At 43.1% G+C, this 14,165-nt stretch overlaps 1 protein-coding gene across 4 annotated transcripts in view; it reads right to left on the reverse strand.

Annotated features, from left to right (window-relative positions):
• Nucleotides 1-3,994: 3,994 nt before the first annotated feature.
• LOC136675372 (band 4.1-like protein 3) overlaps nt 3,995-14,165 on the reverse strand; it is a 51,478-nt gene continuing 41,307 nt past the window's right edge. For 2 of the 4 annotated variants that reach the window (XM_066651874.1, XM_066651875.1), the window contains exons 17-22: nt 13,780-13,860; nt 9,119-9,208; nt 8,249-8,347; nt 7,844-7,924; nt 7,495-7,610; nt 3,995-5,085 (exon numbers count right to left, since the gene is read on the reverse strand). In XM_066651874.1, the coding sequence (XP_066507971.1) occupies nt 7,500-7,610; nt 7,844-7,924; nt 8,249-8,347; nt 9,119-9,208; nt 13,780-13,860 (462 nt within the window). In that variant the 3' untranslated portion in view covers nt 3,995-5,085; nt 7,495-7,499. The remainder of the gene's footprint in view (nt 5,086-7,494; nt 7,611-7,843; nt 7,925-8,248; nt 8,348-9,118; nt 9,209-13,779; nt 13,861-14,165) is intronic. The other 2 variants (XM_066651877.1, XM_066651878.1) reach the window with 2 other exon arrangements.

Below are 14,165 nucleotides of genomic sequence, written 5' to 3' on the forward strand. Positions count from 1 at the left end.
GGAGTTGTTTTCTCCCAGTGTCTACATTCAGTCAGTTCAGCGTTCTTCTATGCGCTCTGGTTTCTTCCCATAGTCCGAAAAATGCTGGTCCCAAAACCTGAACGAATGAGAGGGTTGTGTCAGGAAGGACATCTGGCTTAAAAAACACATGCCAAGTTGAATCTGTGGATTATAATGATCGGCTGTTGGGCTCCTAAGTGGTGCAGTGCTCCAAGTGTTAGCCCTATAATCAGGAGATCACTGGTTTGGTCCCCAGTCATTCGAAGCTGGGGGTCCTAGAGAACACAGTCCTCACTCTCTTGGTGGATAGGATGGCCCCTCCTTTGCCCTCATATTTCTGCACATGGTGCGGGCCAGCACAGGCATCAGTCCGTTGATGTGACAGATCTAAGCAGTTTGCTTTCTCCTCTGATGCATTAAAACTGTTCAAAAGTCTTGCTTTAGCAGTAGCCTCATGTGTCTTGGAGGAAATGTGTTTGACCCCACCCTCCTGATATTTATATGGGTAATATATCTCCATATTCTATATCTTTATTCTTTATACTATTTCCAAGCCTAGAACCGCTGTACATGACACAAAGACCAGGAGAAAAACCTACAGACGTTAAATGAGAGTAGAGCGATGACAAGAGACGAGACAAGCAGAGATGAGAAGAAGTGAAGCCTGAAGAAAGAGGAGATCTAAAAGAAGAGAAGGCTGTGAGCTGATTACTGTGTGTTCATTCATATCTGGAGCTGATTACTGCACGATGACGGCTGGAGATGAGAGAAACTCTTCCCAGAACTGCTTTTAATGACATTAGAGCATTTAGCATGCTCAGGGGCATTAAATCAAGTTTGTCTTCAGAGGGCACTTAAGTCCTCAAAGCCACAGTAAGAAAGCCTGGATTCAGGGCAGATCTGCAGAGCCAAGGACAGTGTGTGAACCATGGCAAGGACAGAAGACATGTGGCACTCATAACAAGCACACAGAGAAAATTAGGGCCAGTAAGGGTTGGCAATATGGCAAAAGATATAACAACACGATACAAGTAAACACATACAAAGATGGCTTCTTTGAAAATGCGAGAGTGTCAAAAACAATGCTACCAGCGCCCCCTTTTGGAAAGTCCTCAGCCTGCTAAACACGAATGAGTGAGTGAGTGCTAGGCAAACACAAGACACTTTGCATCTAAACTTTTGAGGTAGAAATTTGGGAACTAAATAAAACTACACTGTAGGTGACTCAGTCATAGCCAAAAACTGGTAGGTACCTGCTCACCCAATCATTGAGGTCAAGGGTATTGAAGGGGAGTTTGTTAGATTGCAAATGTACTGCCTGGAGATCCATCACTGGAGTTCCACTAGATAAAAGAGTAAAAGGGAGACCCTTTTGACCCTCCTGCAAAAGTTACATAGTGCCGTTTCTGCAGTTTCAAGCCTGGACAAGGACAAACAGAGGCTGTATTCTCTCTGTTACAGAACAGTGGAGCATCACAGTGCCTTTGAAGTTGTAATTTTAAGGTAAAAAATATACTACCTAGTGTTCCTTTAAAACGTAATGACTGACTTTGAGGGGACCAGCAGAATCCACACAGTGTGAGTGTGTAAACAAGTTTTGGTCCCCACAAAGTGATATATACCTGGTAAACACACACGGCTCAGCTTCTGAGTGATTTAGGAGATAGAGAATGAGAAGCTGAGGAATTTAATTAAACTGAGTTATGCACCACAGATCACACACACATGGAGACAGTTGCAGCCATGAACTGCTTAAGTGTGTGTGTGTGTGTGTGCTTATGTGGTATGCTGTTCTAGACACATATGGCTTTGTGTCCTCGCAAGAACAAAGGTAGCCTCATACCAGCTCCCACTACAATACTATAGAAACTGCCCATATCCATTATGTGTAGTTATTATTCATAATTATTGCCATTAGCTTTGAATGGAAAGTAATTGTCTGCTCCGGAGCAACCGCACAAGGCTAAGGTCACCATGCTCAATGCCAAGTGTCGACCCCACTGGGCTATAAACCCCACAACATTGTGCTGGGAGCAGAGGGACTTTGTTCTGTGGAGTGACAGAACTCTCCTCAGTTCCTCTGAGATGAGACGGAACGGTGTTGGTACGTGGCCTAATCAAAGCTTTTGTTTTGGGCTGAATGCACTTAAGTTGTATACATCATTAAAAACGAATGTGCTTTTATTGTGGAAGCGCATACACTTGCTCACACACATGCACACAGATGTTATCAGGTCATCACTGCTGACCCTGGAGACTAGAGGGAATGTGAAACAGCTAATAAACCCCAAGCAGGTCTCTCTCTCTACTCAACACCAGATGTTTCATCTTACTGATAGCCATCTTATCTGGAAGTATCTTTAGCATTAAAACACAAGCCTAGAGCTTTATTCGTGTCTAATGAGCTGCAACAGCAACAAGCCAGTGATGTCTACAAGTGCTCGTATCTGCAAGAACACACTGTGGTTTATTTTATTTCAACCTAAGGGTTAAAGGACACCTACTCAGTCAACAGTTCTTCTGAAATTAAGTGGATTAATAAGGAGTTTACACACATCGGGGCTTGGTGTGTACATTTTATGGGTTTTAAAAACATTAAAACTAAAATGTATATGTACACGGCATATACACAGGAAAATACCAGATGTGTGTGTTCCCTGCAGAGGGCGTTTTCACTTATCTTCACATAGAAATACTTACTGTTCAAACAAATGGAGAACAGTCTGAAGCAGCATTGTTGGGAATTGTAGGTCAGTAACAGAGTAGTGTAGTATTCAGGGACGCCTGAGGCTCTATGGCTCTGGAGAGCGGAGGCGAGGAGGAGTGTGGTCTGGCACAGAGGGAACGACCTCCTGCTAATGAAAACCGGCTGAAAAATACACACACACACACAGGGATAATGATTGAAATACAGGTACTCTCTTCCACAACTGCTCTACATAATCCTACACTGCTACAGACTCTACTTGGGGATACAAGGAACGGTACATTATTATTATGCCTTTTCAAGCCAAGAATGAGGCCATATTCCAGAACGAGAGTGCACACACACACACACTTAACCCAGACTATGTCACTTATTACCACGAACACTAGGGTGGGATAGAAAGGGATAAAGAAATGCAGAAAGCAGACTTGCGGTACACTGTAATGCACTGCCACTCTGTGTAACTCAGAAAGCAGATCTGTGGTAGAACACACTGCCACCAGCCATGCTTTAACTAACCCTCCATCCACCGGAGCCTGACATCACTTTTCCACACGGTTCATTTATAATTTCACATCAGAACCTTAAACTGTGACTTGAATTGAGTAGGTTTAGTTCATCTTTAAAAAGTGCCTAATTAATCCTCGTATTCCTATCTCTTTCGCCTAAATATTGTTAAAGGCAGCGTCCAATTACTCGCACTTGCACCCTTGCTTACTGTACACTGGCCTATTAAGTGTGCAGGGCTGTAGCCGTCCCATTTTACCACATTCTCCCCAACAGTGGTGGTCATGGGTCCTTCACCCACAATCCACTGCAGTCCCATGATGTTTCATCCACAGAACAGGCGAGGTGATCATTGATCTGATGACACTGATGCTACTTAGGTATAAAACCCTAAGAACGTCTATAACATGCCTTCGGTTTGAGTGATGTGTGAGTTCCTCTCGTCCAAAGTCAATACTCCATACCACTGCCTCATAACACCGTCCTTGCAGAATGGTTGGTATTGGGTCATAATTAAAAAACATATGTAGAAGGTCTCCCAAAGGATCTCGCTCTAAACCGTCTTCATTCATTTCAGTTTCACTCAAAGGAGAACTGAATCATTCTTTAAAGCACTACACCACCTAGTGGCCACAACTCCAACAACAGTCCAGCTGTTTGTCCACTCCCTCTCATCCCACAAAGACTCCCGAATTTCCCTTTAAAAAAAGAATTGAACAAAACGCTCCTATTACCGACATTTTTAAGAAATGTATTTCGCTGGAAATCTCAGTTGATTTCAATGATATTTTATTCAAAAATAAAACAAACAAAACAAAACAAAAATAAATCACATTATTTGAATGTCATTGGTATAACAGAGGCTGTGTTTAGGAGTAAGAAGAGGACTACGGGATTGGTTCTGTCCCGACTTTTGACACATGGGACCAGGTCAAGAAAAGCCCGAATGCACTGAAGCACCATTTCTAGCCGCACATCACATTCTGGTCCATTCTGTGTCTCAGCCAGGGCAAAAACAAGGGAGGGGATTTAAAAACAAGCAAACAAACAAACAAAAGAAAACAGTTAGGTTTTGCTGGTTATCACGAAAACCAGAAGAAGCCCTTCAAATAGTGGCATAGTCTCTTTCTAGTACTTTGCTGCTGTTTATAAATTTACCATTCGGTGAGAAAGGAAAATAAAAGCTTGTGATGAAAGTAGAAACATTTCCATGCGGAGAATTAACGTGGTTTCAGTTTACAAGCAGAGACTCAGTTGGTTTCCCTAGTCACAGAGCTCAACGTCGTCTGTTAAAAACCACTAGGTTAATTAAGGGTCAGCATAAGTGGCTCTCACTGGAGAAAGACCTGGAACAATGTAGCGAAGAGGGTGGGTTGTTATAATGCAGTTGGCACGGAGTTACTGCCTGCAGTTTTGCATAACCTCATTTGAAACACCTCCCACATGTTGAAACACCTTTCCCTAACAGTCCCCGATGTTTAAGCTGGAGTGCTTGACTATAAATATATTTAAGTTGCATAAATTAAACACTATGATTAAAAACATCTGATTAAGGCAGTCGAACGGATCGTGTTTGAGTGCTAGATGAGTCTGTGGCCTGTTGACGTTATTGCTGGTAGCGGTGAAGTTTTAGCATGCCATCGAGAAGCAGAGCTGGCGTCCTCATCCTGTGGATGGCTCAGATGTGGAATGGCACGAGGCTGAGGCGTAGAGTGGGTCTGAATGGTTATTCCCCACTGTCCCGGCACGTGAGGATTCGTTCCACTGTTGTCTGAGGGTCGAGGTCATGACTCAGAGGAGGGAGGCGTCCATTTTGATGGCACGGCGAAAGACGGAACTGTCCTCTCTCTCTCTCAGACTGGCCCTTAGTCCTAAATGCAAAATTACAGAGTGGTCAGCGTATGTGGAGGTAAACGTAAGTCAAATAAACCGGCGGCGAGGGGAAACGCTACATGGATGTCTTATTAAAGAGCATTCTGAGAAACATGGCGGTCCAACATCAGCACAAAAGCTATGACTAGTGCAGGAACACTCCCTTGTTTTGTAATCTAATCTCCATTTACTGCTTCGGTATAATGCTGTCGGTTACCACATATTTCCATGTAACTACAGAAGAGAACTCACTCAGAACTTAAATAGAAGTCAATGGTGTGTTGCTCAATTCTGTGTGCAAGACTTTATAACGCATTACATTGAATAGTTTTCTTATTACTTCTGATTTATTACTTCAGAAGCTTCTGTCCTTTTCCATATACTGGAAAACAGGTTTCAAGCCTTGTTCAAGTCTTAATCGACAAGAGCCATAGACCACAGATGTGGCAGCGAGAGATTAGATTAAAAAAGTGTTGAAGTGTCCTTCAAAGTGCGTCTAGACCAGGGGTCGGCAACCTTTACCACTCAACGAGCCGTTTGGACCTGTTTCACACAGTAAAGAAAACACTGGGAGCCACAAAACCCTTTTGAAGTTTTAAATGAAATAACACTGTGCCTTTGCGCTGTGTATAAACAAACTATACTGTGTTACATTTATGAAATTAATGAACGATTGCAGAGAAAATTAAATAACATTTCTGCATGCAACAAAACATTTTTAACTCCGAAAAAAAAGACGTTGTGTTGATGGTTAAGTAAAATACTCAATGTCTGAAAAAAAACTTAATTATTAAATAAATTATCCACTGGCAGTAAACAAAAACGCTGTCCTCTCTCTGCGTGCTGTCATTATTTTACTAGCGCCGTGCAGTCAGCGGTCAAAAAGTTCAAGAAACCGCACACTAGCGGGTGTCGCATGTTGGAAGTTGTGAGGTGTATTAAGAGCGACAAAAATATCTTAAACATTAAAATATTTTAGATGTTACAAGATCGCAATAATCTTCATATAACTACATTTTGAAAATGAACAAAACAAAATAAAATACATTTTAATTAAATACTCTTAATTCTTTTCGAAAGCTGAGCCGCATCAGAGGGATCAAAGAGCCGCGGGTTGCCGACCCCTGGTCTAGACTAAAGTCAAAGTCTACAGACGTACGCAAATCATTCAGAACCAGGACTCAAGACTTTAGCATGCAGATAGAGACTCTCCACACACAACACACCATAATCAGCCCATATTCACATTGACAGAATAAAGCGTCTTTAAAAAATAAGGGTGGTATAGATCAGGAAGCCCCACTGTTCTCAGGTCAGTCATAAACAGGTCATGTTTCACTCATTCATACAGCATTAGAGGTTGTTTTTTTTTTTAATTATTATTATCATTATTATTTTTATTAATCCAAAGGCAACAGAAGAATGTTAGTGAGAAATAGCACACAAAGGTAAACAGTGTGCCGTTCATACACTGGAAACAAGAGGAAAAAAAAAGCAATAAGTGATGGTGGTGCAGCAACAAAAGCAGACCTTGATGAGGAGAGCGACGAAACACAGATAGAAGCCCATGCATCCAGAAAGCTTCCTATTTCCAAAGCCAACCTTGCATGCACACACTAATGGCTGTAAAGTTAACGGCTCCTACACACCCCTCTTTAAAAGTTCAGTCTCAGAAGTTGGTTGTAAAAACGAGACTGATCAGTCCACCTCACTCCACATGTCAGACGCCTTCTTTAACTGATCTATCACAAAGGCATCTTTGCTGTCTATTTCCTTTTCTCAGGAACAGCTTGTTTCAGACTCATGGCATAGAGCTGTCTACACAAAGTAGAAGCATGTACTGAAACAAGATCTGAAACACGAGCGGAGCTTGACTTTCTCCTCAGTCTCAAAGATTAAAGCTTCAAGTACTAGTCATTTGAAGATAACAGCTTCAGTGGTCTACCAGGTCTAGTACAAGTGTAGGGCCTATATTTTCTTTATCTTTTAATACTTATTTGATTAAAAGTACTCTTGGTTTTTCAGTTTCCTCTTTCTTACGCAAGCAGACAGTCTTTTATCTTCACAACATGCCTCCTGAGGAATAAATCATTTAATAGCCATTTATAGTGGAAGTCTAATAAATGGTGTAATGGTTTGAATCAGTTGAGGAGTTGGTCATTTAATTTTTAAATTAATGCGCACCATTCAGCTCTATTAAAAATGTCCCTCCATTGTGAGGCAACCTTAAATTAGATGAGAAATAACAATAACAAGCAAAAGCAGACCACCCTGCTACAGAGCACAGCTGTGCATCAAACCACACACAAACACAGAATGCAAAAAAAAAAAAACAGCTAAAAAGAGCAGAGAGCTGAAATGAGCATGCCGAGTCCACCATGTATTAACACACCTGTGTCCCCCCTTACCTCTGTCACTGGCCACTGTCACCAGGTGAGATCTCCGTCTCTTTATGAACCACTACCTTGGTGACTGACATGTCTGGGTGCTGCTCTTTAGCCTCTTTTATAGCCTGAGCCAGAGCCTAGCTCAGAGCAATCCCATGCAAGAAAACCAGGGGGAGACAGAGGACACAGCGCACACAGGAGGATCATCAGAATAAGGCAAGAAAGAATAATCAGTCATTGAATTAACAATGTTAATGATCCATTTGTTCAATTTCAACATGCAATGTGGAGCGTTCTTTTCAAATTATTCAAAAGCCCATAAATTAGGTTTGGACGAGGAAAGTATACAAGTGTCAGACAGATTCCGTACCTGGTCATGATCAATATTTGCATCTCCTGTGATGACAATCCTCTTCTCAATTCGTGTCTCTGAGATGCCTCCCTTCACTGTCTAAAAGGAGGGAGAGAGAGAGAGAGAGAGAGAGAGAAAGAGAGAAAGAGAGAAAAGAGAGAAAGAGAAAAAGAGAGAAGAGAGAGAAAGAGAAAAAGAGAGAGAAGAGAGAAAGAGAGAAAAGAGAGAAAGAGAGAGAAGAGAGAAAAAGAGAGAGAAGAGAGAAAAAGAGAGAGAAGAGAAAGAGAGAGAGAGGGAGAAGAGAGAAAAAGAGAGAGAGAAAAAGAGAGAGAAGAGAGAGGAGAGAAAGAGAGAGAGAAAGCTGAGTTAAAACATGGCTGTAGTTAATATGCAGAGGGTATGCACAGGGTTCAGGGCACTGACCTTTGTGATGTGTGTGGTGGTTGTGGTGCTGTTGTTCTCAGATGTGATGGTCTGTGCACTCATCAGGACTCCAGGGTCTGTGTCACCATTGGCATCGACCTACACGTTTCCCAAGAGTGAGCGATTTCAAATAATCTCCAAACATTTAAAGGAACACTAAGCATGCTTTGATTTTTTTTGCACTGAGGCTCCCCCTACAGTTGCAGGCCGTAATTCACCTTTACAGCACTATCCTATAATCAAGAGGGAGGGAGGGAGATAGTTTCGTACTCTCCCCCAATTGTTACATAGTGCAGTGTCTGCAGTGCTGAGCCTAAAGCAGAAATGACAGAGGCTCTGTTCTCTCTATTACAGGTCAGAGAAGTATCACAAGGACTTTGAAACTGTAATTTAAAGGTAAAAATACTACCTAGTGTTCCTTTAACTTATTCATTCATTCATTATCTTTAAGCGCTTCTCCAGTTCAGGGTCGCGGTGGGTCCAGAGCCTACCTGGAATCAATGGGCGCAAGGCCAGTCCTTCACAGGGAAACACAGACACACCTACGGACACTTTTGAGTCGCCAGTCCACCTACCAACGTGTGTTTTTGGACTGTGGGAGGAAACCGGAGCACCCGGAGGAAACCCACGCAGACACAGGGAGAACACAGACAGTCACCCGGAGCGGGAATCGAACCCACAACCTCCAGGTCCCTGGAGCTGTGTGACTGCGACACTAACCTGCTGCGCCACCTGCGCCCTTGTTCCTTTAACTGATTCGTCATTTTGTTGACGCATGTCTTGACACATCCCAAATGTAAATTCCCTTAGAAAACTCAATTTTACATCAGCATTAGATAATGATGCTAATACTTGTAAATGGCACTGTACCTCAGCAGATTCATACGTGATGGTTTTGGTCTCGGTATGAACTACAGGCACCTCTGTGGTCATCACTGGTTGCGCTGGTTCTTCAGACTGCTGCACAGATAGTGGAGATCAGTCAGAGACATGGAACAAGACGATACCGAAACATCCTTCAATCACAGTCTTAATTTAATTACTAATACTCCGGATTCTTCCCTCAAACACCTTCATTTTAGAAGACATCACACGTAATGCATGCCACAACATGCATCCTGACAACACTCTTCAGGGTTCAATATTAACTTCAGGCCCAACCTACCCACTGAAAGTCTTACGCTACACCATTTGAATACGGAAACCAGACAAGGCACTTTACAACGCTGCTGTCTAACCATGTATTTTACACACCCCTGGTAACTGAGCAGTTGTTAATGTTCAACCCTGCACAAACCCATGCAAAACACCATGCAGGCTTTTCATTTACGTTCATCATGGAAACACAGCAGACTTATTAAATGTCATGCTATTGTGTCACGGTTAAACAATCCTGTGATCCAAATGTGGTCATGCAAACGTGAGCACTGTGGGAAAACTGTAAACAGTGACGGTTATCATTTCTCTTGAAGTCTACAGTGATCACTTGGAGTCAGAAATCAGAGCTAAGGAGAGTGAGAGAAGTCCCTCTGGAGTCCGGTATTAGTCAAGAGCTGGTGCCAGGCATCGAGAAAGACTCAGTGAATGGTTAAAGTCATCCAGGAGCCTCAGGGTCTGGTTACCTCTAGGAGAGGCATTGCAGCAGCACTAACTGGGTTCATTTCCTCCTTCATCCTCTCCATTTCCTGTGGATCCTCCTCTACATCCTTCTTATCGTTTGGTTTCTCTTTGTTTTCACAGACTACTCCTCGTGTCTCTAGTGGTGCAGAGCTTCCAAATCCTTCCTCACTTTCCTCGCCAACTTCGGTATCTGGTGGCAATTGTTCTTCCATGACGTCCTTTTGCATGTCCTCTTGAGATGGCACAAGTTGCACTAAAGTGGTACAAGTTCCCAATGTTGATAGATCACTTTCTTCATTCAGATCTTCTAGCTCCTCAGTGGATGAGCCAAGATAATTATCAGTGCTAATCTCTTCTGAAATCTCTCTCTCTTCGTGATTGAAGCTATCAACATCTTCAGAGATTAACCTTATGGTAGGGGTAGAGCTTCCTGAACTTGTGGACTGTTCCTTCTCTTCCAGCACATCCTGACTGTTCTCAGAACACAAGGGATCTTCTTCAATGGTGGGACTTGATGATTTGTCATACATCATATACATACATTGACTTTCCGCAAGAGATAAATCTCCTATTTCTCCATCATCATCTCCCATGCACTGGGCAGCAAGTGACAGCACAGAGTCCATCTCTCCCGCTGTCACCATAGCCTCCATTTGCACAGCATCACCTTCCTTCATTGTCACAATCTCAGGCAACCACCTGTTTGTCTCTAACTCTTCATCGGTTTCTTCTGTCTTCTCCAAAGGGATATGAGCAGAAAGGTCATCCTCCTCGATACAAGTCTGAGGAGCCAGCACTGGAGCAGCATCAGCAAAGTCAGGTTGGATAAGATCCTGCTCTGCCATGTATATCTGAGCTTCACCAGAAGGGGGAGCCATTGCAGAATTTTCAGCATTCTCTTGGGCTCTACATACCAGGCCAGCTGTGCTCTGATTGGTTGACTCTGGCAACATGCTTTCAAATACTGTGGTCTGCTCTCCCATTTCCCTTTTAATGGTGTTTCCAAATCGAGCGTTGAGTGGCAACAATTCTTCCATAACAGCACAAACAACCTCATCTATAAACCGCTCTACAATGTTACGGTCCTCACAGAGTGGGAGGGACTGCATCGTAGTGCTGTGATTTCCCAATTCTGACAACTGGATTTCATTTTTAGCTTGTTCTAACCCATTAGCTGGTGACTGTAACTCTTCAGCCAAGCATTGAGTTACTGGTGAACAATCTTTTCTGTCATTTATGGCATTCTCTAGTGTTTCTGATGACTTCACTTTCTGTGCCTCATATATAGCATCTTCATATGGAGGTGACATCTCTGCCTCGCAAGGAGCTACATTTTCCTCAGGGTCACAGTGAGGTGATTTCTCCTCGGCCTCATATTGAGGTGATTTCTCCTCAGCCTCATACTGAAGTGACTGCTCCTCAGCCTCACAGTGAGGAGACTTCTCCTCGGCCTCACAAGGAGCTACATTTTCCTCAGGGTCACCGTGAGGCGACTCCTCCTCGGCCTCACAGCGAGGCGACTTCTCGGCCTCACAAGGAGCTACATTTTCCTCAGGGTCACAGTGAGGCGACTCCTCCTCGGCCTCATATTGAGGTGATTTCTCCTCAGCCTCACGAGAAGGCGACTTCTCCTCAGCCTCACGAGAAGGCGACTTCTCCTCAGCCTCACGAGAAGGCGACTTCTCCTCAGCCTCACGAGAAGGCGACTTCTCCTCAGCCTCACGAGAAGGCGACTTCTCCTCAGCCTCACGAGAAGGCGACTTCTCCTCAGCCTCACGAGAAGGCGACTTCTCCTCAGCCTCACGAGAAGGCGACTTCTCCTCAGCCTCACGAGAAGGCGACTTCTCCTCAGCCTCACGAGAAGGCGACTTCTCCTCAGCCTCACGAGAAGGCGACTTCTCCTCAGCCTCACGAGAAGGCGACTTCTCCTCAGCCTCACGAGAAGGCGACTTCTCCTCAGCCTCACGAGAAGGCGACTTCTCCTCAGCCTCACAAGGATGTGACTTCTCCTCCGTCTCATATGCAGGTGACTTCTCCTCAGCCTCACAAGGATGTGGCTTATCAGCCTCATAAAGAACTAACTTCTCACAGTCTCCATAAGGTGATGAGACCTCCTCCTGTGCCTCAGTAAAAGGAGATTTCTCCGGAGTATAACAAGAAGCTAACTTTTCCTCTTCATCCTCATATGTAGGTGGCTGATCCTTATCAGTCTGTCTGGCATCCTCATCCTCCAGCACCTCCTTTAAAACTGCAGGATGTAAGTCTTGTTTGACACCTGAACTCTGTGAGATGCAAAGGATACTTTACACTTTATAAGTTTTCTATTATACATAACAGAAAAACACACTACATAACTTGTAGAAAGCACCTGTACCTAATAAAATAATACACAATTCACAGATCTGGCAGTACTTTCAAGTGGACAACGTGAGAGAACTGATAGAACATAGCATAAAAGTGACAGAATGGAATGGCTTGTGACGTTTCTACTCTGAAAATAAGTATTGACTAATACCACCTTGTGACATTTTTCTAATCAGGTTTTTTAGTTTTTAAGATAATCATTTAATAATCCCACGGTGAGGATATTTACAGGACTCAAGCTTGTTTAAGGGTTTTTTTAAAGGACCCAAGCTGCCCCTCCATCCGATTGCCCTCATCTTGCCTTAAAAGCAAATCGCTGTTTCAGTTGCAGCTCTAATTTAAAACACTGCTATTCGGCAAGTTCTCAGTTCTGTTCTGGGTTCTTGCTCAAACCAATAAAGACTAATAATAATTCTACATATTTGTTTTGGTATTTTTATTTTTAGTGTGTCAACAGAAGTGGGGGCATCTTGTCATGAACAAAAATAAAAATGAATAATAAAAATGTTCAGGTATTAACAGAGAGCTAAGAGACCAAACAACACTCTTGACACTGTATAAAATGGTCTGTGGGAATGTACTAAAGACTTCAGTATCGTTGACACATCCACAAAGCATGTGTTTTCCATTCCATATCGTGATGTATGGGCCTCTGCACCATGTACGCGACTACAATTTGTGTCATGGTCTTCATGATGTCCATACTGCAGTCAGACTGCTCCTTCATTGGCTTGATGTTTAGGTCTTGCTTTGGTCTACTATCGCCTGCCTGGTCATTTCTGGTGGCTGTTGATGCTGTATTAGTTGATGCAAACATTAGTTTGTTGCAAGTGATGTTGGGAGTTACTCTAAACACCCTGCAACAGACCTTCTCCAAAACTGATTACTCCACTACAGATTATAATAATGATTTAGCTTAGTCATGAGGCTGTTGACCTCCAACAGGGGCATTGTTTGACCGTTGGAGGAGCAAATTAACCACGAGTACCCACCCAGCCCACATGTAACATTTGTTTAACAAAGACAAGATGCCACTAACAGGTCCTCTGGGAGAATCATCCATCATAGCAGTACAGTTTTCCTCTCATGGTAGCAAAGTGGAGCTTGTCCAAGAGATTAAACGATAATATGCATGCTAAAGAAAAAGAATTCAGAGCTAAATATAGCACAGCACCCAAGCGAAAGGCAACATTAATAACTTGGTCCTAAGAGTATTTACAGACACAGAAGCAATTGCTTCTTATGGTGAGAATTGGATTTTGTCCCAAAACAATTTCCAGGCATGAGTATGATATAATGCTAAAGATATTCTGTGGTTTTCAACAACAACAACTCTAAGCAAACGGGAAAAATGGTGGGAAAACGGGAAAACTTCAGCATCTGCCCTCCCCCGCAGTGTCTAGACTACATTCTTGTTCCAGACATGGCCATTACACGAGCAAATTCCAAACCCAAATATCACATGAGATCAAGGCCAATGAAACTAGCAGTGATGCAGAACACATCGTGCTTGGACAGTACAATAACGGCTAAGGCATTAGGGCTACCTCAGTGGTGCTGGCCTCCTGTAGCTCAGGCTTTTCTTCTGAATCATCCTGAGGAGGTTCTGCTTTGGCATCTTCTGCAGGCTAAAGAGGAAGACAGAAAAGGTGTCAGTTTATACCACTTTGGTGAAAACCTAAAGTACAAGTGTCAAGATTGTTAAAGCTTTAGGTGGGTGTTGAACATGGTCCGTATGGTACATGAGTCATGAGAAAAATCATGCAAGCTGCAAGACAAATCCTAAATAAGGCAAAATCTGCACTGATGGCTTAAAACAAGCAAAATCTTGGCTCAAGATCTGCTCAAGCTTGATAATTAGCTTAGGGAATAAGCAAAACCCTCACTTAGCCCCAGCTAAGCCCTGTATTTGTTCAGCTACTGAAGAATTACT

The sequence above is a fragment of the Hoplias malabaricus genome, chromosome X1 (assembly GCF_029633855.1).
Source record: "Hoplias malabaricus isolate fHopMal1 chromosome X1, fHopMal1.hap1, whole genome shotgun sequence".
Lineage (NCBI taxonomy): Eukaryota > Metazoa > Chordata > Actinopteri > Characiformes > Erythrinidae > Hoplias > Hoplias malabaricus.